This window comes from Prionailurus bengalensis, chromosome C1 (genome assembly GCF_016509475.1).
Source record: "Prionailurus bengalensis isolate Pbe53 chromosome C1, Fcat_Pben_1.1_paternal_pri, whole genome shotgun sequence".
Lineage (NCBI taxonomy): Eukaryota > Metazoa > Chordata > Mammalia > Carnivora > Felidae > Prionailurus > Prionailurus bengalensis.
In genome coordinates this window covers 12,073,201-12,098,592 of record NC_057345.1, presented here as the reverse complement: position 1 = coordinate 12,098,592, position 25,392 = coordinate 12,073,201, and the positions used below count along the sequence as shown (strand labels likewise).

General features: G+C 60.6%; 1 protein-coding gene and 1 non-coding gene across 7 annotated transcripts; one reads left to right on the top strand and one right to left on the bottom strand.

The window, feature by feature from the left end:
* Nucleotides 1-5,674: 5,674 nt before the first annotated feature.
* Nucleotides 5,675-24,926, top strand: ATP13A2 (ATPase cation transporting 13A2). Of its 6 annotated transcripts, none has more exons than XM_043573874.1 (29): nucleotides 5,675-5,950; nucleotides 12,448-12,542; nucleotides 12,643-12,825; nucleotides 13,161-13,219; nucleotides 13,388-13,502; nucleotides 13,764-13,843; nucleotides 14,981-15,058; nucleotides 15,240-15,309; nucleotides 16,076-16,210; nucleotides 16,300-16,366; nucleotides 16,450-16,581; nucleotides 17,400-17,555; nucleotides 18,031-18,141; nucleotides 18,228-18,274; nucleotides 18,359-18,547; nucleotides 19,431-19,637; nucleotides 20,089-20,184; nucleotides 20,271-20,430; nucleotides 20,539-20,659; nucleotides 20,804-20,928; nucleotides 21,637-21,797; nucleotides 21,922-22,038; nucleotides 22,164-22,243; nucleotides 22,560-22,712; nucleotides 22,801-22,897; nucleotides 23,716-23,939; nucleotides 24,022-24,173; nucleotides 24,256-24,425; nucleotides 24,518-24,926. In XM_043573874.1, exons 1-29 carry the CDS (start codon nucleotides 5,941-5,943, stop codon nucleotides 24,650-24,652), a joined length of 3,525 nt encoding a protein of 1,174 aa, XP_043429809.1. In that variant the 5' UTR covers nucleotides 5,675-5,940; the 3' UTR covers nucleotides 24,653-24,926. The 6 variants fall into 6 exon arrangements, with proteins under 6 accessions (XP_043429809.1, XP_043429813.1, XP_043429810.1 ...); XM_043573878.1 differs by having other exon boundaries at nucleotides 5,700-5,950; nucleotides 16,103-16,210; nucleotides 23,881-23,939; XM_043573875.1 differs by having other exon boundaries at nucleotides 5,700-5,950; nucleotides 22,560-22,691.
* Nucleotides 12,192-12,354, bottom strand: LOC122482343. Its single transcript, XR_006297130.1, has one exon. It is a non-coding gene; the product is annotated as a small nucleolar RNA SNORA16B/SNORA16A family (small nucleolar RNA).
* Nucleotides 24,927-25,392: the final 466 nt, after the last annotated feature.

The window sequence follows — 25,392 nt, the reverse complement described above, 5'->3', positions numbered from 1 at the left end:
TCACTGAAAAGACAGAGGGTGCCAAAAGTGCGGCAGGCCGGAAACGGAAAGCCCCGCAAACACCCCGAGTCCCACGCCGCCTCCCCCACTGACAGCTGAGGCACTTCCTTCCAGACCTTTCTGCCATGACAAATGGGCATACAGAAAGCTTTCCCTTCAAGAATAGAGTGCAGGGGCCCCTGGGTGGCTCAGTCAGTTAAGCGTCGGACTTCAGCTCAGGTCATGATCTCACAGTTCGTGGGTTCGAGCCCCGCGTCAGGCTCTGTGCTGACAGCTCAGAGCCTGGAACCTGCTTCGGATTTGTGTCTCTCTCTCTGTTCCTCCCCCACTCGCACTCTGTCTCTCTCAAAAATAAAGATTAAAAGAAATTTTTAAAACTACATATATATATATATATACACACACACACACACACACATACAGTACAATATGGGTCGCCCAGGTGGCTCAGTCATTGAGTGTCCAACTTCAGCTCAGGTCATGATCTCCCGGTTCGTGGGTTCAGGCTCCACGCCCGTGCTGTCAGCACAGAGCCTGCTTGGGATTCTCTCTGGCCCTCTCTGCCCCTCCCCCACATGCGTGCTCATGCTCTCTGTCAAAAATAAACATTCTTCATAAAAGATTTTATTTTTTTAAGATTTTATTTTTTAAGTAATTTCTTCACCCATCATGGGGCTCAAACCCACAACCCCAAGATCCACGGACTGAGCCAGCCAGGCGCCCCGAGAATTACTTTTCTTTCTAAGGCTGAATAATACTCCATTGTGTGTAGATGCCACAGTTTGCTGGATCCATCCATCCCTCGGCGGATACTTGGTTGCTTCCACGTTTTGGCTATCGTCAATAATATAGCAGCGTTCTATTCTCACCCCACAATATATAAGGGCCTCTTTGGTGCTAATAATGATCTGCCTCAGTGTGTGTGTGTGTGTGTGTGTGTGTGTGTGTGATTTATTGTCCACCTTAGCCTTTGGAACCACTGGTTAAGTGTTTGGTGGGCAGGTGCACAGTGATTCTCTACTGCTGCCCATTCGGGCAAGCCCTCCTTACATTCAGGAACACTCCAAGGCTGCTTTTTAACTCCCAGCAGTGAGATCATCCAGGAAACAAAGGCCTCTTGCATCGTGAGGCAGGCAGCCAAGAAAAATGTCTGACTCACCCAGGATGAACCTTTAATGAGCATTGGTGGCTTTGAAAAGGGACAGTTCAAAAGCACTAGTCTTGTCTCCAGCATTACTCATTACGAGAGGCGAGGTGCTGGGGGGTAAAGATGAGCGAGATACGTTCCCTGCCATCCCTGCCAAGGTCGCCAAATTAAAACACACACACACACACCAAAAAAAAAAAAAAAAAAAAAAACACAAACATTGTATTATTAGAAATTCAGAACAGGGTCCTCGCCCTAAAGTATAGCATCTCAGATGCTCGACCACCCCAGTGAGACCACACAGGTAACCCATCCTGTGGTGTTGAAGCCTAAACCCGGAACTGAGAACTGAAAAACCCCCGGGGCAGCCCCCATAACTTCCATACCGTTGACACCCGATTCAGCCTCGGGGAGGTCACATTCCTTGGATTCATGGATAATTTGACTTTGCTTCTAATATCTAGGTCTGCAGAGAAACATAAGTTTTTCCCACGAATAACATGATGGCTCAGAAAGACGAGCTCTGCCCCCCCAGCTGCTGGTACGAGGCAGTGTCCTGGGAGTTGTCACTGCAAATCTGCCTCAGGGCACGTCAGATTTGTGGCTTCAGGGCACCCCGTCTCCACCGGGGCCAAATGGGAACACGGTACCAACCGAGAGTTGTATTGACTGCTTATTTCATCTTTCCCTGGATTGCATGCAGGCAACTGTTCTATTTTTAACAGTCACAAAGGCTCGTTCTAATAGAAACTGCAGATCTGAGCGGAGAGACGGTAACCTGTCCTTTGTGCTACTTCTGTGCCCCGATTGTGTCCGGACGATGTGCCTTCATCTGCAAAAGTAATACTGTGGAATTCGTCCAGTTTCTCTAAAACTGAACCCAGCCACGTCTTCTTACCTGGTCGTTGGGCAACTTTAACTTCTGTGCCTCTCTTTTCCTATCTATAAAACGAGCATTAACAGCATTCGCCTACTAGAATTGTGGTTCAAGTCTCAATGAGAATAAATGTTAAGTTCTTACTCAAAAAATAAGTAAGTATGTGAGGTGATAGATGTGTTAACTCAATGAAGGGAATCCTTTATACCTCAAAAAAGCTGAAAATTTTTTTTTTTTAATTTTTTTTTTCAACGTTTTATTTTATTTTTGGGACAGAGAGAGACAGAGCATGAACGGGGGAGGGGCAGAGAGAGAGGGAGACACAGAATCGGAAACAGGCTCCAGGCTCTAAGCCATCAGCCCAGAGCCTGACGCGGGGCTCGAACTCACGGAGCGCGAGATCGTGACCTGGCTGAAGTCGGACGCTTAACCGACTGCGCCACCCAGGCGCCCCAAGCTGAAAATTTTTTAAATAAATACTTAACATTAGTTTTCAAAAAGATGGGGCACCTGGGTGGCTCAGTCGGTTGAGTATCTGACTTCGGCTCAGGTCATGATCTCATGGTCCGTGAGTTCGAGCCCCGCGTCGGGCTCTGTGCTGACTGCTCGGAGCCTGGAGCCTGTTTCAGATTCTGTGTCTCCCTCTCTCTGACCCTCCCCCGTTCATGCTCTGTCTCTCTCTGTCTCAAAAATAAATAAACGTTAAAAAAAAAAAAAAAAGATAAATGAGAAAGCATCTAGCCTGCGGTAGAGCAAATGCTCCAGAAACACAATTCAACTGATTGGTTTCAACTACCCACGGCATGCAAGGCCCACTCAGTGCCACAGGGACCACACAGGCCTTCTATTCCTGGCCCCTTGGACTTGACGACCCGGGACGTTTCTGACACGCCTGACCAGAGTGAGGGACCTCCCTCCCACTCAGAGGGTGGTTTTTCTGGGCGGAACCAACAATGCTCATTTCTCATGTCCCACTGACCACTCACTCGGTGCAGGGACAGAATGCCACCAACAGACCCCAACACCCAAATTCTCTCTGGCCCTTCTCCTTTTTGCCCAGGAGACTATAAACCAAATTGCTGAAACCCCACTTCATGTGTCTGAACAGCCATCATCTTGTCATGGGTTCTGTCACTAGGTGAGAAAATCCGCTTTCATAGCAAAAATCTAGGGAAGCTGGAGAAATTGAGAAGTAAGGCAGCGCTCTAGAATCAACTGGCCCAAACTAGTGACTTCTCAATCCTTTGGCCACGTGGACCGCACATATTTTATGTCTTTCTCGTCAGTCCCCAAGGGAGCAGCAGCCCTGCAAGGAAAGTTCCTTGATGGGTCCTGACCCACAGGTGCCTGGAGCCCAACCCACAAACCACTCAGAGGACCACACAGGGAGAGCCACTTCCCCAGAGGTAACCCCAGCAGACGGCAGAGACTTCCACATCCTCTGTGGTTTGGGAAGAAGCTTCCTCTGGCTTCCTGCCCCATGAAGGCGATGGGCAGAGCGGCAGGTGTGGCTCCTCCCTAGATGGCCGTAGAGGGTGGAGCCTCTTCAAAGCCAAGCAGTAGGAACGGGGGCGGGGGGTGGGCGAGGGAACCAACCTTGCAGTGGGGTATCTGAGCCCCCTGCTCTTATGAAGCTTCTAGCCCAGCGCCAGGAGCTAAAGAAAGCAACTGGCTTCTACCCAGGCACCTGCTATCTCACTTCACCCTCTGAGCCACGAAAGAGGCTCAGAGAGGGAAAGTGACTTTTGTAAGCTCATACAGCTAGAAAGTGCCTGATGCACATCCCAACCCAGGAGAGGTGTCACAGCTCAGCCCCAGCCCCAGGACCACACTGCCTCTTGGCAAGGCCATCCTGGCAGGCCACTTCTCCACACGCAGCCACTATGCCTGCTGTTGGGGTCTGGGCTCCCCGAGGAGGACGTCCGTCAGGCATATTGAGCTAAGCCCTGGGGGAAGAAATGGGGACTGTGAGAAGTTAGCCTGCCCGCACTGGAAATGTCATCGGCAGATGACACAGGACTTATCTGAACTGAGTGAAGCCAGCCTCGTCCCCCAGGCAGTCAAGCTGCTAGGCCAGCAGCCTCCCAGCTCGGTAAGTGGCTCCACTGTCCCCCATCTGCTCAGAACTGAACCCTGGAGCATAGCTGATTCCATACTCCTGCACGTTCTCGTCCCACCCATGAGAGGGTCCTGCCAACATCTGTCCCTTTAGCAAATGGACGTATCGAGCTCTTGCTGTTTCAGACACTGTCAAGGCCTTCCCTTCTTTCCCTTCTGGAGTCCACCCTACACCATAAACCCCCATCGGAGCTCTGGCTTCTTCCAGCCCTTTCCATGACAGGCAATTGTTGGAAGTTTTCCTCTGCCTGCCTTTGGCTGTTCCCCGTGTCTGCTTTATTCACCATCGTGTTCCCAGCTTCTAGAACTGCTTGGCACGCCATAGGTCATATTGGGTAGATGACAATTGGATAGATAACATATTGGATAGATGACAGGTCCCATCCTCGGCCCTGATATGATCGTTCCCTGATTTACTCCAGACCCTGGGGGTCTCTGGCTCACCCTCTGCCTTTGGAGGTCCTTGGTCCAGAAGCCACCGACCCCAGGGTCAGGGGACGCCATGTTGGCAGTGTCACAAGCTGCATACAGGTATGAGGCCTCCGTGCGTCCCACTTGTGCAGGTGTATCCGCAGTCATGAGGTGAGGCTTCTGAGGCCTGGGTTATACCTCCGCTATTTCTCCGGCATTTTAGAGGCTTCTCGTGCATCGCTGCAGTCTCCCCGTGCCCACGCCTATCTCTGAGGGGCGTATCTGACCGTGTGAGTCTCTGGGCGGGTGTGTCTTCCTTCTTTGACATTTAGCGAGCCGTGCCAGCTACTGTCCCAAGTGTTTGATGTCTTTCCTCATGTGAGCCTCACAACGCTGTGAAAGCAGGTATCGCTAATGTCATTGGCATCCCGTAGGTTCAAAAGGGAGGCCCAGAGAGTCAAGTGACTTGCCCAAGGTCACCCAGCCTGGAAAAGATGGAGGCCAGCTTGACCCAGCCTGCATAGCCCTTGACCAGTATCTGGGGCCCACTCTGTGCGTGCCGCGCGTTGGTAGGGGGTTGTCATAGCTGTGTTTCTGAGCATCACATCACCGTTGCGTATGTGTGTGTTGTCTCTACGTGTCACCTCTGTGTGTGACTCTGTATGCGTGTATCTGAGGTTGTTGTGTACCTGTGTGTTGTTGGGCCAGAGCTGTCCTGTTTCCCTGAAACAGAGCCCTGCCTCTGTGTGTGCGTCTGTGTGGGTGCGCCTGAGGGCTGCTGTCCTCTCTCTAAATGTCACACCTCTGTGTGTGAATCTGGGTGGAGTGGGAGGGGTGTTGTGCACTGGTGTTTGTGTGTCTGAAGGTTACCATCTCTGAGTGTGTGTCCGTGTGTTCACGTGTCTGAGGACTGGCCGTCGGAGTTCCTGACGGTCCCTGTCGGAACCCACCTCCCCCCCCCCCCCCCCCCCCCCCCCCCCCCCCCCCCCCCCCCCCCCCCCCCCCCCCCCCCCCCCCCCCCCGCCCCACCGGCGCCCTCCTCCGGGTCTGTGTATCTCGGGAGGTGGATCCGCCTCTACGCGGGCGGCGGAGACGGCTCGGACTACAAGTCCCGGCAGCCCGCGCGCGGGGCGGACGTGGGGCCGCAGTGGGCCGGGCGGGGCTTGGCTGCGCGCACACCCCGACTGCGGCACCGTCCCAGCCGCGCCGGCAGCCGGCTCCCGTGCAGGTGCCTCGGACCACTTCGCGCCACCGGACTTCTGCCCCGCACCCCACCCCCCGCCGCCTCCCGCCTCCTGCCTCGCGCCCCCGCCGCGGGGCATCGCGACGCCCGGGCCCGGGCCACGGGCCGCAGCGCCGGGGCCGGCGATGAGCGCGAGGAGCCGGCATGAGCGCAGGTGAGTCCGCGGCTGGGGCCTCCCCGAACAGGGCGCGGTCCCCGGGCCTCCTGGGCCTCCTGTCGTCGCGCCTGCCGTGGCGCGACACCCCCACCGCAGGCTCGCAGGCCAGGGGAACGACCTCCGGAGGCATGCCCGCGCCCATCCCGGCCCCCTCCTGGGGGAGTCGGCGCGGGGACCCTTCCCAGAGAGGCCAGGAGCCCGGGGATGGCGCCGCGCGGAACCGTCGCCTCCCTGCTTTCCAGCAGCCCTGGGCGCTGTGCACGAGGGTGATTGGCGGCCCTCGGGGAAGGGGCGCGGGGAGATGCCCCACTCCCACTGGACTCCCTCCCGCAGTGACGGATGTCCAGGGCGGCGGAAAGGCCGCATGTATGGGGAAGATGCGTGGACGCCGCCGCATCCGGGGCCTCTGGGTGCTTACTCCTCTTGTATGAATGAAGAATGAATGAATGAATGGGTTTGGAGACGCCAGGCTCCCGAGTCCCTGGGTCAGAGTGCCCTGGACACAAAATGCCACTCCTGCCTCAGGCCTCCAGAGGAAGCCTGTCAACACCCCGGGTCCGAGGACCACACCCTGCCTGTTACCCTTCCCAGACCACGTGTCCCAAGCCCACCCTTTTCTGAGTATAAATTAAATCCCACCTGCTGAGAAGGGGCCGCTCTTCTCCGGGAGGGGGGAGGTCTCATCTCCATGTCAGTCACTCAGGCCTCAGCAGAGGGCCCACCAAAGGTCGAGCATCCTGTACAGCCGCAGAAGGCTCAGTTCTGGGCTCTTCCGCCCCACCTCCCACCTCTCTCCCCAACCACCGCTGCCAGCCCACCGGAAGCTGGGAGTGCACCAGCGGGTGAGGAAGGGGGAAAGCTGGGGAAAGATACCCTCTGAACACCAGACCCGAAGATCGGATTACTACTAGCAGGCTGTTCCTCTCCCCCCTAGCCTGGCAGAGGAGAGGAGCTTCTGGCCACAGGGGAAGCACAGTGCAGGAGGAGGCAGCGCTGCTGCCCTGGGCCACTGCCAGGTCACCAGCAGGAAGCTGGGGCTTCCGCAGGAAACGAGAGGTTCTCAGATGGCTTTGCAGCCCCTTCACTCTGGAGTGCTGGTGGCATTGCCCCGGGGGCTGCAGAGTCAGGCTGGGTTCAAGTCTAGTCTTGACCACCCATATCTGTGTGACTGTGGACATATTCATCAACCTCTCTGTGCCTCATTTTAAATGGGATCCAAATCCATCGCTTTCACGGTGCGGCTGCGAGGATGAGCTAAGAGGAATGTGTTCCTGCAGACCCACTCGTGTCCAGCTTCTGCCCTTTCGAGCTGTAGGTCTCTGGGCGAGGCATCTTGAAGCTTTGTTCCACAGTTTTCCCTACTGTAAAATGAGATGATAATTGCCCCTCAGTCACTGTTATTCAGAAGAGCAACCGAATCATCCTGAAAAGTATTCTCATCCCGCACCGCGCAGACCGCTCTGGGCCAGCCTGAGCTAGTGATACTGAAAGAGATCAGATACTGCCCTGATCCTCCTGTGCCACTCCTGGGGAGCTGAGATGTGACAGGAGATCAACAGGCACTTGCCAGTGTCTCGACAAGTGTCCTGCTGGAGGGAGAGAGTGCCCTAGGCTTGATCTTGCTGGAAGACCAGAGTTTTCTAGGCTAGACTTTTCCATAGATCTGACTTCCTCCTCCAAGCCCCTCTTTCTTTCCTTCCTTCCTCCCGAGGTTGACTGGGAGAGCATCCCGTCCTGAAAGGAGGGGTGTGTGATGGCACCAGGAAGAACTGCCCAGAGGGAACGGTGTTTGGGGCCTGGGGGAAGCGAGCAAACGAGGGTGGCACAGGGTGATCTCTGGCAGGGCCCTTCAAGACGAGGCCCGTACTTCTGCACCTGGCAGCTGACTGGCCCGGAGGCAGGGGCCGGTGCTGTCATGTCAGCGAGACGTGCAGGCGTGCCTCGGCCGTTCGTTCGTTCAGTAAACGGTTCCAGAGTCCCAGCCTCGTGCCAGGCACTGTGAGCCGGAGGGGGACGCCCGGGCAGGCCTGATGCTGTGATGGCTGCCAGTGGGTGTGGCTGAGGCGGACAGAGAGGACGGGGGAGCGAGACAGATCCTTTCCAGCTGCGACAAGTCGGTGGGCAAACTGCCTCCCCAGGACTCAGCCTTCGCACCTGTTAAGTGGGGTAAATGGCAGGATGGTTGCAGGATGAAACCAGATCAGCGAAGCGACCCGCTCTGGGTGGCCCGGCGTGCTGCAGGCTTCTTCCCCATCCCCAGCTGAGCAGTTAGCCCGGAGAGGCTGTTGAGTGTGCACCGGGGAGCAGGGGACACTGTGGGTTTCAGACGGGGTGATGGGAAAGTAGAGGGGAGCCTGAGAAATAGGGCAGAGCCCTTCCGTGGCAGGGAAGCCAGCCTCTGCCACGTGTACTGGCCACGCTTCAGGAACTTTAGACACCCCTGGGTGGTGGCTACTCTCGCTTCCTCATGTGCCAGCTGGTCAGGGTTATGCTCCCCGAGAGGGGCAATGGAAGCCCAGAGAGGTTAAGGTGCTTGCCTCACAAAACACAGCTTGCCTGTAAGGGAGCCAGGGGCTGGGACGAAGACAGCTGTGAGGACGGTAGGGCAGTGGTTAAGGGCGCGGACCCTAGGGGCGCCTGGGTGGCTCAGTCGGGTGAGCGTCCGACTCTCCGGTTTCGGCGCGGTTCATGATCGGTTCAAATGCATCGTTTCCATACGTTTGAGCCCTGCATCGGGCTCTGTGGTGACAGTGCGGAGCCTGCTTGGGATTCTCTCTCTCTCTCTGCCCTTCCCCTACTCACACTGTCTCTGCCTCTCTCAAAATAAATGAATAAGCTTAAAAATTAAAAAAAAAAAAAAAAAAAAAAAGCACGGACCCCTGCGCGAGACCGCCTGGATCCGGATCCCGCCGCTCACCGGCTCTGTGGCGTCTGGGCAACTTACTTCACCCCTCCCGGCCTCAGTTTCCTAATCTGTAAAATAGGGATAAAAGGAGTCCCCTCTTCATAGAGTTGTGGTGAGGAATTGAGTGAGTTAATGTGTATAAAGCCCACGGAACGATGCCCGGCCTGTGTCAACCCCTTATCACCCCAAGATGCTCTCTCTTTCCCTTACACCTAGGACCAGCCGAGATCAGCCTTAAAGGAGAAACTCCCCACCCTGCCCCACTCGGGGAGCAGTTGTCTGGCAGAAGAGATGGCTGGGGTTCTGGTAGCAACTGGGACTGTCCCCTTTTGAAGTGGGGCGAGAGAAGACTGTGGCTTTTTGGGTGGCCAAGGACCTGCGAACCCAGCTTGCCAGGCTGTGTCACTTGCCCCACATGCCTGCTTCTCTGCCCCCCCTCCTCCAGGCCCGGAACCCTAGTGATCACCACCCCCAGGCCACACCAGATAGCAGAGGGCCCTCCGCTGTGTGTCATCTGCAGGCTGCTGTCGGGAAGGGAAGGAAGTGATGCTCTGCTAAGCCTCACTCACAAGCTGGACTGGGCTGGGAGCAGAGAGTGAAAGGGACCATCTCAGGAGACCTGGTCTGGGACCTGTGTGAACCCCAGGGAAGAAGGCTGACCTGGCCTCCTGCCCTTCCGGCTTTGAGACTCTGTTGCCGGCCAGACACCCAGGCTGTGTGTGTGTGTGTGTGTGTGTGTGTGTGTGTGTGTGTCCCTGTCCCTGAGCTGAGGCTCCATTTGTGTTCTGAGTCAGCCAAGTGGACAGGGCAGGGGAGGGACTGGCTGGAGGTGGGGCTTGTGGGGCTTAATTGGTTGTTGACTCATCAGGTTCAGAGAGGCCTAGGGAGGTGCAGGCCATGAGCCCTGGTCTCTGAAAGTGCCCACATGGGCCCCCGAAACACAGGATCTGGCTCCAGCTTCCTGGCTCCATCATTTACCTGGGGCTCTCTGTCCCTCCGAGCCTCAGTTCCCTCATTTATAAAATGAGAAAAATGAGTCGGCCTCCTCGCGTTGCTGGAGGGTAAAGGAGCTAATTCATAGGGATGCTCCCAGTGGGTCTTGTCACCCGGGAAGTGCTTATTGGCTGTTGGCTGCTCTTTTTATAGTCATTACCATAGTCATTATTATCACCGTCGTTACGTGGCGATATGGGGGCTGGGGTAGGAGATCTGCGTGGCCTGATGGGGACCCGTGGCCCCAATCCTCAGGGTGTCCTCGGGTGGTCCAGCAGAGGGAGAAAACCCTGGAGTCAGCCTGCCAGGACTTGCATCCCGACGCTCCCGTGTACTTGCTGTGTGATTTGGCCAAGTGACTTAACCTCTCTGAGCCTCCTTTTCTTCTATAGAAAGGGGCTAATAATTGAGCTCCCATGGCAGGGTTATTGTGTCAACCGTGTAAAAAGGGCCAGGAGCAGAGGGTATGTGTGTACAATGGGCCTTCGGAGGCGTTGGCTGTTTGGAAAGCTCCAGAAGCCCAGGTGTGTGGGGAGAGAGCAGCTGAGGGGCTGGGGATGTTTATGACAGTGGCAGCGTCCTGGGACACTCTGGGCTCGTTGGTGGAAACTTCTAGGCCAGGGCGGTGCAGGGCTCCTCTGGGGAGGGGAAAGGACGGGAGCTTGGGAAACCTGCAGCCCGCCCCCACCCGCCCGGCCCTCCCATCCCTCTAAGCGAGCTTTTCCAGAGGCTCCTGCCATTGCTCCGGCAGGTCTGGGGAGGGGCCCAGGCACCTGCATGTCTGAACCCCACAAAGGCTGCCTGACAGCGGGAGCCGTGAGCCCACCCCATCTGCAGCCCTGGAACATTCACTGCCTGCCCGCCCTGCCAGGACCACAGTTCTACAGCTGGGGATACAGAAGTAAACAGAATTTCTGCAGTAGAGCCACCTAGTGCTGTTCTCTGAGCCTCAGTTCTCCCATCTGTAAAATGGGGGTGATAGCCCTCCCTTTGCAGAGGTTAAGGAACCCTGGTAACTGCTCAGCTGGGACACAGCATCTGCTCTTTGCAGCTGAACCCTCCTCTCTGCCCACCCCACCCCCCCCACTGGCTGGGCTCCTCCCTCCCCTCACCCCTCCCCAGTTCCCCTTTGCAGTGGAGGCCCCTTTCCTGGCTGCCATCAGAGGCGGGCCTGACGTCTTGGCTTCTCAGCATCTCCTCGCTGCCAGGACTCTGCCGGGCACGGGAGTTGACCAAGGAGGAGCAGCCCTGATCCCTGCCCTCAGGGTGGGGACCAGACGGAAAAGAGGGGCACATAGCTCCCAGGAAGCTACCAGCTAGATGTGTGAGGGCGGTGTGAGCTCAGGGTGCCTCCCCCCCAGGGCCTGTCCCCCACCCCATTCTGAGCCGACACCCAGCCAGAGAGAGCCAGACGCACAAAGGAGCTCGACATGGTGAGTGAGAACCAGCCAGATCACTGCTCTTAGATCCGTCAGACCAGTTTATAAAACAGCGATGCTTTTTACCTCAGTCTTTTATTGGTCAGGCCGGGTGGTTATGGGTTCACAGTTGGGAGAGAAACACTAGGGGAATTAGGGGAGCTTAATCACAGACACGGCTTTGTAGACCTCACTTTATTATTATTATTATTTTTTTAATGTGTATTTTTGAGAGTAAGCGGGAGAGGGGCAGAGAGAGAGGGAGACACAGAATCGGAAGCAGGCTCCAGGCTCCGAGCTGTCAGCGCCGAGCCCGACGCGGGGCTCGAACCCACGAACCGTGACGTCATAAGCTGAGCCGAAGTCGGAGGCTTAACCGACCGAGCCGCCCAGGCGCCCCAGCAGACCTCACTCTGAACACAGCATCAGCAACAAGCTGGCGTCTCCAGCGTCTTCAGAATCAGACGCTGCCAGGAAACCTGGGGGCAGCCAGGTCCTGAGGGGGTTGTGCTCCGTCGCGGTCCTGACCCCAGGAACCCCACGCACGGAAAGCGCCACTTCACTCACGCCAGAACCTTCGTCTCGCACAGCTGTGACTACAGTTGTCTTGAATAAGCTTATGGTCCCCTTCTTGTGCTCCTCAGCATCAAGGTTTGACTGCCTTTGGTGCTGGTACTGACACCTTAAGCCTTTCAGGGCGAGGACCCAAAGCACCACACAGGTCTTTTCCAGTACACGTGTCCAGCCCGCTCCCATCTGCCCCTCCGGACGGGTCCTTGGTCTCAGCAGGCGAGTTCTCGAGAGCCTCCTTCTGGTAACAACTATATGCGAGACCCCACCCATGGAACGTTTCTCCTGACCTCTGGAAACATGCCAGTTTTAGCAAAGGGCTCTGTACCCAAGAGTTGGCAGGGACAGCGGGGACTGTCTTTTCCCAAAATGTTGCAGGTCAGTTACAGACTGCAGTAACTACAGTTACTGTTGCAGGCAAACAGAACCGTGGCCGTCAGGGAAAACAGCCACGCCGGCTCCTTTTTGACCACAGCGGCTGCATGGAAACAGCCGCGGCTTCTGTAGGGGCCACAAAATGACAATGCTTGTCATGTTTAAAGAAACATAGGAGCAGGAGGAGCCCCCCCAGCTCCCCCGGCCATGACCTCTCTCCTTTGTGCCCACAGACAGCAGCCCTCTCGTGGGCAGCACGCCCGCCGGTTATGGGACCCTGACGATAGAGACATCTGTAGATCCCCTCAGCTCCTCAGTTTCATCCGTGGTACGTGGGCGGGTGTGGGCAGGTGGGCCCCCCAGACCCCCGGCTCCTCCTCTAGCCCGCCCCGCCCCCACCTCGGCCTTCTCTGTCGGCGTCTCCGCAGAGGCTCAGCGGTTACTGTGGCAGTCCATGGAGGGTCATAGGCTATCACATCGTGGTCTGGATGATGGCAGGGGTCCCTTTGCTGCTGTTCCGCTGGAAGCCGGTGTGGCGGGTGCGGCTGCGGCTCCGGCCCTGCAACCTGGCCCGCGCCGAAACACTCGTCATCGAAATAAGAGACAAAGAGGTGAGTCCCGGCCGGCAGGGGCAGAGGAGAGGGTGGGGTGGGTCTGGCGCTGGAGAGGGTCCGATGCAGGGGGAGGAAGGCGATGGATCCTGCTCTGGTTCTCAGCCCGATCCGGCCCCGGAATCTCTGTGGGACCTTACACAGGTTGTCCTTTCTGGCCCTCAGCTTTCCCGTCTGAGCAGTGGGTAGAAGGGACAGGTTAGGTGGCTCCTGAGAGGAGGATCATCTACGTCCTTGATCCCTGCCTTCTCCAGCAGGGGCCACAGGGTGGGCAGGGTGGGGCCTGGGAAGGGAGGAGTCTCCTCTGAGACCAAGTCCACACCTCTGTGTTCCAGGATAATTCGTGGCAGCTGTATACTGTGCAGGTGCAGACTGAGGCCATCAGTGAGAGCAGGTGAGGCAGCCCATCACCCTTCCCAGAAGCCCCTGCTCCCCACTGGCCTCCTCCCACAAAGGCTCTGACCCTGGTGCCGTGCACCCCCGGGAGGGACCATGGCTCCGTGGGGATGGGGTGGTGCTGGAACGTTCCAGAGTGCCGCGGTAACCCCCACACCCCTCCCAGCCTGGAGCTGCCTGCCCAGGTCCAGGCGGAGGACGGCCGGAGCCAGGCGGCTGTGGGGGCAGTGCCAGAGGGTGCATGGAAGGACACCACCCAGTTCTGCAGGAACGAAGAGGCAGTGAGTGGACAGCTGGGTCCGGACAAGTCCTTACCCGTCCCTGGGTCTCACTTTCACGCTCTATACAGCGATGGATTGGACTCCACGCTCCCCAGGCACCTCCGGTTCCATTGTCCCAAATGCCCCGGATGCCGGCTGAGCACCTTAACACATCCAGGCCTCCCTCCCTCTTTCCTGTGACTCTGGCCTCTCTACCCCTGCCCTCCCCACCCCCCAGCTCCTCTTGGGGCTGCTTTCCAGCCTCTTCTCTCTCCCATGCAGCAGCGGAAGCTGCGATATTACCTCTTCCGGGGCCAGCGCTACGTCTGGATCGAGAGCCAACAGGCCTTCTGCCAAGTCAGGTAGGGGTCAAGGCCGGCGCGCACACGCCGATGCTGGGCTGGGCGGGAGGGGTGGCATGAGGTGGCCCGGCGGGCTCCCTGCAGCTCTGTGCCTTGGTCCCCTGCGGCGTGAGCGAGTCTCTCCAGGCCTCAGGGTCCCTGTAACCGGGACATGAAGAGAATCCATGCCTCCTAGGGTTATCTTGAGGGGGAAATCTGTAAGCTTCACGTAAAGTCTGGCTCAGCCTCGGGCCAAGGGGGTGACACCAAATCAGACCTGAGGCTCTGGACTGGGACCCTCCATTTGGGGTCTCGTCCCTGCTCTGCCACCTAGAGAAATGGGAGATCACAACACATCTTAAGGTGATCCCAGGAACACTGGGGGGTGTGGGGGGTGCAGGAGGTATCATAGGGAGCTTGGTCCCCTTGGGGATCTTCTCGAGCCAGTGTGGAGCCCGGGGTGCCCTCACCCGAGGAGCGAGGAGGCTGGGGGTACTTCCCATCATCCCCCCCACCCCCGCCCCACCCGTGTTGGCGGCTGGCTCCTGGCCACGGACGTGAATTCCTTGGTGCTTCCCGGCTCGCGGTGGAGCACCCTCCCGCAGCCAGGAACAACCCGCCAGCGAAGACAGCTGTTTGCAGTGCCAGCTGTGTCTGCAGAAGTGGGCACCCCGCGGACGGGGGGACGGGGCCAGCCTCTGCCACAGGAGGAGAATAGCACAAATGGCTGACGTGTTCGTCACGACGTAGGTGCCGGGGACTAGCCACGCGCTTTGCGTGGCTTCTATTTTATTCCACCAGTAGCCCTGTGAGGCGGGTGCTGTCACCATCCCCATTCCGCAGGGGAGGAAACTGAGTCACAGAGAGGTTGAGTCGCTTGACGAAGGCGTCATCATTGTAAATGATGCTCCTGTCACTAAATAAGAGTGGTTCTTGTCGCTATTAAATATTATCAATCATCTCTCTTTGTTCTTCCTCGGCGAGGTAGTTTGGGGCCAGTCAGAGGGATGGAAGGAGAAAGTTAAGCCCAGAGTTTGTGAGGGACCTGCCTCCTCCTAGGAGCTCAGTGGGCCAGAAGGGACCTGGAGCCCCAAGTCCCTGGCCTGCAGGGCGCCCGGGTCCCATCACCCATCTGAGTCACCCCCCCGCCCCCCGCAGCCTGCTGGACCACGGCCGCACCTGTGACGACGTCCGCCGCTCCTGCTCCGGCCTCAGCCTCCAGGAGCAAGCCGTGAGGTGGGTGCTGCCCTGGACCAGAGGTTCCCTGCGCTCTTGGGGACCCCTGTCTTGCTCCCCTGAGTGTGGCCTTCTCTGGGCCTCGGTTTCCCTGGCTGTGAGATGAGGACCTCTGTCGCCCTTGGAGGATCCGGCCGCCACTCCCCCCCTCCATCTTTTGGCCTCGTCACTTCTCTCGCAGGAAGACCATCTATGGCCCCAACGTGATCAGCGTGCCGGTCAAGTCCTATCCCCAGCTGCTGGTGGACGAGGTAGGGCTGTCCCTGGGCCTCGCCCCAGCTCTGGCCTGGATGGGCTATGTGACCCTGGCCGGGGACTTGGCCTCTCTGGGCCACTTTCCAGTGGCAGACCAGAGCAGCCGTCCCCTTCTCCACAGGGGAGAGTCATCTCAGACCCAGCCCCATCAGCTCAGGGCCAGGAATTGGAGGCTCTGATCCAGGCTGAGGCTGGGAAGAGAGGCCCGGAGGCAAAGCCACAGGGGCTGGGCTTCTCCTGTGGGTGAGAGCCGTGACTCTCTGTGCTTAAGCCGCTTTAACCGTCTGGCAGCCGTGGAGTAGGGACACTCGGTTCATATGCAAAGAACCCAGGCTTCAGAGGGGTGACACGGCATAGGGGACAAAGGGATCCCTCTGAGGGATCTGAGCCCTCTGAGCCAGAGGCAGACGCCCCTGAAGGGGGACAGACTTCAGGAGTCTGGCCCGATGTAAACCCCAGGCAGCCACTCGGGAGCTGTGTGGTTTGGGGCAAGTGACTTGACCCTACTGTGCCTCAGTTTCCTTGTCTGCAAAATGGAGTGAGGGTAGCATCCACCCCGTGGAATTGTCATCACCATCGGATGGTACCCAGATGTGGTGCTTAGCAGGGGCCTGGCATGGAAATGCCCGCGTCCTCCCTAGAGCAGAGAAGCCGGGGGCTCGAGAGCTGTCCGGATGGGGCTGAGCAGGGAAACGGCCCCGCCCGGGGCTGCGCTGGCCCGGTGTCACGGGCCCTGATGCTGCCTCCCCGCCCCTCCCCCAGGCACTGAACCCCTACTATGGGTTCCAGGCCTTCAGCATCGGGCTGTGGCTGGCGGACCGCTACTACTCATATGCCCTTTGCATACTGTTCATCTCCACCGCCTCCATCTGTCTGTCGCTCTACAAGACCAGAAAGGTGAGTGGTGTGAGGGGGCCGGGGCAGGGCAGGCGGGTCCCCAAGGGGGCCACCGCCCACCCACTCCCCGCGTGTCCCCCTGCCCGCAGCAAAGCCAGACTCTGAGGGACATGGTGCAGCTGTCCACACGGGTGTGCGTGTGCCGGCCCGGGGGAGGTGAGTGCTGGGGAAGGGAGGGGGTGGGGGGGGCGCCCTGGGGCGCCCTGGGCCGTGCTGAGACCCCCTCCGCTTGCCCACAGAGGAGGAGTGGGTGGACTCCAGCGAGCTGGTGCCTGGAGACTGCCTGGTGCTGCCCCAGGAAGGCGGCCTGGTGCCCTGCGACGCTGCCCTGGTGGCTGGGGAGTGCATGGTCAACGAGAGCTCTCTGACAGGTCAGTCCTCCGGGTCTTCCTCCCCTGCCAGCAGGCCCCTCTGCCCGCATGGGGACATTGAGGTTTTTCTTTTGTGCTCAAGTCACAACCCCGGGGGTCGGGTCGGCACTTGCTAATCCTACACGCTCAGGCACTCAGTAAGAGATTGACCCTCGGGGCACGCCTGGGTGGCTCAGTCGGTTGAGCCTCCGACTTCAGCTCAGGTCCTGATCTCACATGTCGGTGGGTTCGAGTCCCACGTGGGGCTCTGTGCTGACGGCTCAGAGCCTGGAGCCTGCCTCAGATTCTGTGTCTCCCTCTCTCTCTCTCTCTGCCCCTCCCCAGCTTGTGCTCTCTCTCTCTCAAAAATAAATGGACGTTAAAAAAAAAAAGATTACTACTCTGCCGGACAGCATGCTCGGGGCTTTGTAGAGGTTTAGTCCCCACGCCCCACCCTGTGGTTTATTGGCTTGAGTTATAAAAGAAGTACAGCTTGTTATGAAATAATTCCAGCAGAATGAGAACATCCTCCCCACCCCCTGCCCCCCACTATGTGGACACGAGTGCACACCCGCTTTCCCATCTTCCCCGCGGGAGGGGTCCCGGTACCTGGCTGGCACACGGCCTTCCAGGGTTGCCTGGCTGTGTCTGTTAGGTCTTTTGCCCTCTCTCAGCCTCAGTGTCCCTCCGTGTAAAGTGGGAGCAGTGGTTTCCGCACACATGGTTCCCAGAGTTAAATGAGACCTAGGGCTTTAGGAAACAATTCTGTGCTTCGCTCTGGTCGGCGGGAAGGAGTGGCATGGGACGCCCTCACCAGCTTCGTACCGCGTCCCTTCCAGGGGAGAGCGTTCCAGTGCTGAAGACGGCCCTGCCGGAAGGACCGGTGCCCTACTGCCCCGAGACCCACCGGCGGCACACGCTCTTCTGTGGGACCCTCGTCCTGCAGGCCCGGGCCTTTGTTGGACCCCATGTCCTGGCGGTGGTGACTCGAACAGGTGGGAGTCCGGGACGCAGGGAGGGATGCTGGGCTCGTGACACCGGGCAGGGCGGGGGCCATCTCCGCTGCTGTCCTACCGTGGGACCCGAGACAAGTCCCACTGCCAACTTGGGGTTGGCTGATGTGGGCAGGGATGTGGCCAGCAAGGAGGAGCCCACCCCTCCGGAAGGGAGCAGCCCCGTACGACGCCGGCAGGTTCTTGTCGTGTGGGAATGGGACCCGGGGTCACCAGGTCTGAGTGTTTCAGCACAAGCCACATACCTGAATTTTAAGTGAAACCACCCCCTTTATAGATAACTGTGCATTCATTCCGGTTTTACTGAGCCCTGCGAGCGCCGGGCCATCACGAGGACCCCCAAACCGGATGATTCCTAATCCTGGGAGCACCGCATCTCACAGCCCCCAGGCGCGGTGGTGGAGGGGAGGGGCCGAGAGGACCCGTCCTGACCCTCGGCCTCCCCGGCTCCCCCCAGGGTTCTGCACAGCCAAAGGGGGCCTGGTGAGCTCCATCTTGCATCCCCGGCCCATCAGCTTCAAGTTCTACAGGCACAGCATGAAGTTTGTGGCCGCCCTCTCTGTCCTGGGTGAGCGTCCCCCTGCATTCCCCTCTGCTGGTGGGACGTCCCACATCCCGTCCCAAATCCCGCTGAGTCCCTTGCTGTCTCCCCAGCTCTCCTCGGCACTATCTACAGCATCTTTGTCCTTCACCGCAACCGGGTGAGTCTCGGGGCGCCGGGTGGGGCCCGGCAGCGGGGACCCGGGGCCGGCCTGGCCCTTGGCGTTCACGGTGCCTCCCGCCAGGTGCCTCTGAATGAGATCGTGATCCGCGCTCTGGACCTGGTGACGGTCGTGGTGCCCCCCGCCCTGCCAGCCGCCATGACCGTGTGCACGCTTTACGCCCAGAGCCGGCTCCGGAGTCAGGGTATCTTCTGTATCCACCCGCTGCGCATCAACCTGGGGGGCAAGCTCCAGCTGGTGTGTTTCGACAAGGTGGGGGCCGCAGGGCAGGGGGCCCGGGCGCCACGGCCAGGCCTCCGCACCCGTGTTTCATTCGGCAGCGCTGACCAAGGGCCTGCTTGGTGCCAGATCCCGTCCTGGGGAGGAGACCCTTAGAGATACCACCCCCCAGCCCCCACCCAGGTCCCAGCCGCGTCAAGCTCACGGCCTGGCGGATGAGCTGTCCGAGATCATTCAGGCTTTTCCCCTGTATTGCTCTCAGCGCTGAGGCCCAGCAGAGACCCCACGGCGATGTCCCCCCACCAGAAAGCGGCAGATGATGTGATGGGGCTTGGGGAAGGAAGCGAACGGGGTAATGGGACGGGTGCTACTTGAGGTCACTCCCTCAGGGAGATGGCAGTGAGGAAGTCTTCTCTGGGAGGCTGGGCCACCGGGGCAGGGCCGGAGGAGCTGAGCAGACCACGTGCCTGAGGCAAGAGGAGCAGGGGGGAAGGGGGCAGGGCAAGATGGGGGGGCGCCCTGGTCGTCAGAGGCTGGTGAGCCCCGTGGAGGAGTTTGGACATTAATTATTCTGAGGGCACCGGGGGCCGCAGAGGTTTTAAGCTGATCGTGTTCACAGAGCTCCCCGGCTGTCCCTGGGCCGCGGGAACACAGCCTGGGGCGTGCAGCCTGGCGCCTGCCTCGCTCACCCGTTCAGCAGGTACACCGAGCGCTGCGTGTGGCAGGGCCCCTTCCTGGCACCGCATCGGATGGGTGATAGGGTCGCAAAGGGGCCTCGGGTGGGGACCCGGAGGCAGTGGTGCCAGACAGAGGAAGTGGGGGCTGGGGAGGGCGACTCTGGGGCGTGGACGCCCGGCACAGCCGCACGCGGCTCAACCCGAGGACTCACCACTGGCCTGCCCCTTGCCCCCTGCAGACGGGCACCCTCACGGAGGACGGCTTGGATGTGATGGGCGTGGTGCCCCTAAAAGGGCAGGCGTTCCTGCCTCTGGTCCCGGAGCCCCGCCGCCTGCCCGTGGGGCCCCTGCTCCGAGCGCTGGCCACCTGCCACGCCCTCACCCGGCTCCAGGACACCCCGGTGGGCGACCCTATGGACCTCAAGATGGTGGAATCTACTGGCTGGGTGAGGAGCAGGTCTCCGTTCCAGGACTTCAGGTGGCGTCCAGTGCGCCACCGTCATTAATGACAATGTGGCCAAGGCCACACACGAGCACCTACTGTGTGCCAGCGCTCCGCTGCACAGGCCTTGTCTCGGGCTCCTCCTGTAGCCCAGGAAGGAAGCTTCAAACCTGCCTCACAGGGAGGAAGGACCGGGCTGAGGGAGATTTGGAATAACTTGTCCAAGGTCACCCTGCAGCTTGTAAGTGGCAAAGCCAGAGTTTGAACTTGGGTCCATCCGACTCCAAAGCCCGTGCTCGTGACTTCCCGTTCCATCCAGTCTCCCGTGGAGGGAGTCTTCCTCGAATCCGATCTGAATCCCGCGCCGCCTCCCTCCGTGGGCCAAGGATTGGCCGCCCCGGGGCCAAGCCGGTGCCCAGCCCGTCAGATGCCAACCTTCTCTGCCCGCCTCGCAGGTCCTGGAGGAGGGGCCGGCCGCAGACTCGGCATTCGGGGCCCAGGTCCTGGCGGTGATGAAACCCCCGCTTCAGGAGCCCCAGCTGCAGGGCGTGGTGAGTCTCGGGTGTGCCTGCGGGGCGTGGGGCGGCCGGGGTGGGCCCCACAGGCCGGCCCTTCAGCCGCCCCTCCGACTCTGCAGGAGGAGCCCCCGGCACCTGTCAGCGTCCTCAGCCGCTTCCCGTTCTCGTCAGCCCTGCAGCGCATGGACGTGGTGGTGGCGTGGCCGGGGGCCGCACAGCCGGAGGCCTATGTCAAGGGCGCCCCTGAGCTGGTGGCAGGCCTCTGCGACCCCGAGACAGGTGCAGGGGGCGGGTCACCGACCGGAATGGGGTGGGCACCCAGCTTCTGCCCCTGGCCCTGCCCCCCGCCCCCACCCCGGCCCGGTGACACCTGCCTGTCCCTGGCAGTGCCCACGGACTTCGCCCAGATGCTGCAGAGCTACACGGCCGCCGGCTACCGCGTCGTGGCCCTCGCCAGCAAGCCGCTGCCCATCGCGCCCAGCCTGGAGGCCGCTCAGCGACTGACCAGGTGGACCGTCCCCTGTCCCACCCCTTGGGGACTGCGCACCAGGCCCAGGCGTAGGCAGCGCCCTGGGAAGGTGTCCTTGCCCGGTGGCTGGCAGAGGGGCCTTGGCCACCGCCTGACCTCTGACCCAGCTCTGGCGCCCTCCAGGGACACCGTGGAGCAGGACCTGAGCCTCCTGGGGCTGCTCGTCATGAGGAACCTGCTGAAGCCGCAGACCACGCCGGTCATCCGGGCTCTGCGGAGGACCCGCATCCGCACCGTCATGGTGACAGGTACCCCGGGCGGCAGGGCCTGGGTCAGGAGGGCAGAATCTACCCCGTCCGGGCAGAGGGAAGGGCACGCCGCGTCCCTTCTTTTCGGACCCCCGCTTCAGGCCGGGGCTTTTTCAGACGTTTCGTGGATCTTCACAACGTCCCTCCCAGGGGGTAACTGTCCCTCCATTCGATGGATGAGGCAGGCGAAACTCAGGGGAGTAGAATGACCTCCAGAGAGTCCCGGGGTGGTGCTGATCAGCCTGGGTTCCAGCCTGGCTCCAAGTCCCGAGTTCCAGCTCCACCTGTAGGAAATGGGGGAAGTTATGTCAGCCTCGAAAGTGGTGACGATTTCATGGAGCAAGGAAGGAAAGACTCTAGCCAGGGCAACACGGAGGAGCCCAGCAGGTCTGCGTCCTCGTCCTGGTCCTCCCCACCCTCGCATGCACACCCTCGCACGCACGCACACCTGCCAGCAAGGTCCAGCAGCACCAAGTAGTGTATGTGGAACTTGAAACCCGGGTGCCCAGTTTCCCCTAAGCCCTTCGATACCTGGTTTTCTAGAAGAGGAAAGTGGGGTTCAGAGACGTTAATGTACCTGCCCGAGCTCACCCAGCCAGCCGTGATAGACACACTGTGTCTGGCCTCAGTTTTCCCATCTGTAAGTGTCAGGGTGAGGACGGCCCCCCAGATAGCACCTGGACCCTGACCTTGTCCCCACGCTCCTAGGGGACAACCTGCAGACGGCCGTCACCGTGGCCCAGGGTTGCGGCATGGTGGGTCCCCAGGAGCGTCTGGTCCTCATCCACGCCACCCCCCCCGAGCGAGGCCAGCCTGCCTCCCTCGAGCTCCTGCCACTAGAATCCTCCACGGCTACGAACGGGGCTAAGGTGAGGCAGAGCCGGGGTTCCGGCCGCACACCCCACCGATGACCCCGCCCCTGCGTCACCTGACCCAGGCCCCAGCTCTCCGGGGTGGGCAGGGGAAGCTGAGCGGAGCTTCCTGGGCCCCCAGGATCTTGGCCAGGCCGCAAGCTGCACCATGGAGCCAGACCCCCGATCCAGCCACCTGGCCCTCAGCGGGTCCACCTTTGGTGTCCTTATGAAGCACTTCCCCAAGCTGCTGCCCAAGGTAGGGCTGCCCTCAAGCCTCACCCCTGGTCGCTCTACGCCTCCCCATGTTCTCCTCCCTCCTTGTGGCTCTCCCGCCCCCACCCTACAGCTGCCCCAGCCTCCCCTGTCTCCCTGTGCTCTCAGGTCCTGGTCCAGGGCACTGTCTTCGCCCGCATGGCTCCTGAGCAGAAGACAGAGCTGGTTTGTGAGCTCCAGAAGCTTCAGTGAGTACATGTGGGACCTGCAGGGGGCAGCTGGTCCGTGGTGGTCGTGGTGGTGCATGAACACCTCAGGCATTAAGAATGATCCTCACCCTCCGGGAAAACCCAAGCAGGCTCTCCTGGGTCCATGATGCCGGAAGCAGTAACTGCCCCTATTTGGTGAGCCCCTGCTCAGCATGTGCCGGGTGCCATGCAGGCAGCAGGGACCCGGCCAACCCCACCTTCTGCCAGCAAGCCCATGGGAGGGGAGAGGGGTCACTTCACAGACACGGAGGCTCCTCACCGGCTCCGGCCATTCCTGCACACCTCTCTGCATCAGATACTGCGTGGGCATGTGTGGGGACGGCGCCAATGACTGTGGGGCCCTGAAGGCGGCCGACGTGGGCATCTCGCTCTCCCAGGCCGAGGCCTCTGTGGTCTCGCCCTTCACCTCGAGCATGGCCAGCATCGAGTGTGTGCCCATGGTCATCAGGTGAGGCGGGCAGGGGCCAGTGGGCCAGGGCTCATCAGGGCCCGTCGGCCCAGCCCAGGCCCCCTAATGCCCATACCCTGCTACCCAGGGAAGGCCGGTGTTCCCTCGACACGTCGTTCAGCGTCTTCAAGTACATGGCTCTGTACAGCCTGACCCAGTTCATCTCCGTCCTGATCCTCTACACGGTGAGTAGTGATCTTGCCGCCCAGAGCAGGCCCACGGCCTGGACGCTCGGCAGCGTGGCTGGGAGCCCAGCGGGTTCTGGAATGGACGGTGCGGCCTCCCATCCTGCCCTGCCACGTTCTGGCTGTGTGGCTTGGACGACTCCCGAGCCCTGGGTCGCACAACGCCGAGCTCAGCGCCCGGCACACAGTAGGTCCACAGAATGAGGGCGGCTGTCCCGTGCTGGCGTTTCACGCCTGCCCTCCGGGAGCTGCCATGCCCGAGGGAGACTGAGGCAGAGTCCATCCAGGCAGGGACCGAGGCAGGCGTGGGACGGAGAGCCAGGGTCGCTGCGCCACGGATCCACCTGTTTCCCTGCTTGCCCTGGCCGAGACCTTGGCTGTACCCGTCACACCCTGCCCGGAGGGGTATCTCCCCGCTCTGCTCTGAGCACACGCAGCTCACCCCCATGGAAAGGAGGTGACCCCACCGGGCAGTGCAGATCTCGTACGAGCCTCTGTCCCTGTGTCCACCAGGACCTGCGTCCTCTACGGGCAGAGCCGAAGCACCCCCTTCAGCCTGGGAGGGAGCTCCCCGTGGGTAGGAGGAACGTGCCGTCTCAGATTTAGGCCCCCCTGCCTTCTCCCTCAGACCGGGAGAGGGGCTCCCCGAAGGCGGTGCAGTGTCTTCTCCATCAGACTAGGCGCTTCCCGGAGGCAGGAAGGCGCTGCCGCCCCATCAGGTTTGGGGCGGAACGATTCCCTTCCCATCGGACTCGTTGGGCGCAGGTCTGGTGCCCCCGCTGCTACCTGCCCCTCTGCCCTCCCTCCCCTGCTGGCAGATCAACACCAACCTGGGCGACCTGCAGTTCCTGGCCATCGACCTGGTCATCACCACCACGGTGGCAGTGCTCATGAGCCGCACGGGGCCGGCGCTGGCGCTGGGGCGGGCGCGGCCGCCGGGGGCCCTGCTCAGTGCGCCCGTGCTGAGCAGCCTCCTGCTGCAGGTGGCCCTGGTGGCCGGCGTGCAGCTGGGGGGCTACTTCCTGACCGTGGCCCAACCCTGGTGAGTAGCGAGTCCGCCCCCCAATCCCAGCCCTGCCCCCTCCTCCACGCTCGTTCCCTGAGCCCGGGCTTCGCGCCCCCAGGTTCGTGCCCCTGAACAAGACCGTGCCCGCGCCAGACAACCTGCCCAACTACGAGAACACGGTGGTCTTCTCGCTGTCCAGCTTCCAGTACCTCATCCTGGCCGCCGCTGTGTCCAAGGGGGCGCCCTTCCGCCGGCCGCTCTACACCAACGGTGCGGCCGCGGGGCAGGGCGGGGCTGGCGTGGGTGGAGTGGGGAGGGGCCCACCGGCCTGACGGACTCCCTCCCCCTCCAGTGCCCTTCCTGATGGCCCTGGCGCTCCTGGGCTCCGTCCTGGTGGGCCTCCTCCTGGTCCCTGGCCTCCTGCAAGGCCCGCTGGGGCTGAGGAACATCGCTGACACCTGCTTCAAGCTGCTGCTGCTGGGCCTGGTGGCCTGCAACTTCGTGGGGGCCTTCATGCTGGAGGTGGGGCGCACCCTGGGTTGGGGCTGGAGGGGGGGCTTTCAGGGTGGGCTCGGCCGCGGCTGCCCCTCCCACCCTCTCCCTGTCCTCCGCAGAGCGTGCTGGACCAGTGCCTCCCAGCCTGCCTGCGGCGGCTCCGACCCAAAAAGGTCTCGAAGAAGCGTTTCAAGCAGCTGGAGCGGGAGCTGGCCGAGCAGCCCTGGCCGCCGCCCGCCGGGCCCGCGAGGTAGCGCGGGCCCGTCCGCACACCGGACGCCGATCTCCCTGCCTCTGAGCCACCGACTGGGACCCGTCTCCGGAGACGCCACCGCCGCCGCTCGTGCAGCCCGGAGGCTGGCAGGTGTCCTGCTCCTGCCCCGGGTCTGCCCGGCCCAGCCTTCCCTGCCCTCGGCCGGGGAAATGCTGTCGTCCCCAACTTCAGACCTCCCGTGTACACATGACAGCTACCAATGCCCCCAGAGCCTCTGTCAGTGGAGCAAATAAAGTCATGATATTTTCCTGGCACGGCCGTGGCTGTCTCCTACGTGGTACCGCTGACCGGGTCCCCGGCTGGGAGCCCCTGGCACGTGTCCGCTCTGAGTCCCTCAGGTCACGTTGGGCGACTCCCCTCTCCAGGCCTCCGTCTCCTCGTGGGACAGTAATGTTTTCAGGTTGAGCAGTGCCTGGTCCTCCGTTAAGCATCTGGGGTTTTGTTTTTCTCTTTTTTTTAAATTTATTTATAATAACGAGTGGGGAGGGGGCAGAGAGGGGGAGAGACAGAATCCCAAGCGGTCTCCGCACCATCAACGCGGAGCCCGATGCAGGAACTCAGGAACCGTGAGGCCATGACCCGAACCAAGATCCAGAATCGGAAGCTCCGAGGCTTAACTGTGCCACCCAGGCGCCCCTCCGACAAGCATTTTGTGCGCATCATCTTTTAATCCTTACGACTGGGGCGTCTGATTCCCCTTTTGCAGATACGGAGACTAAG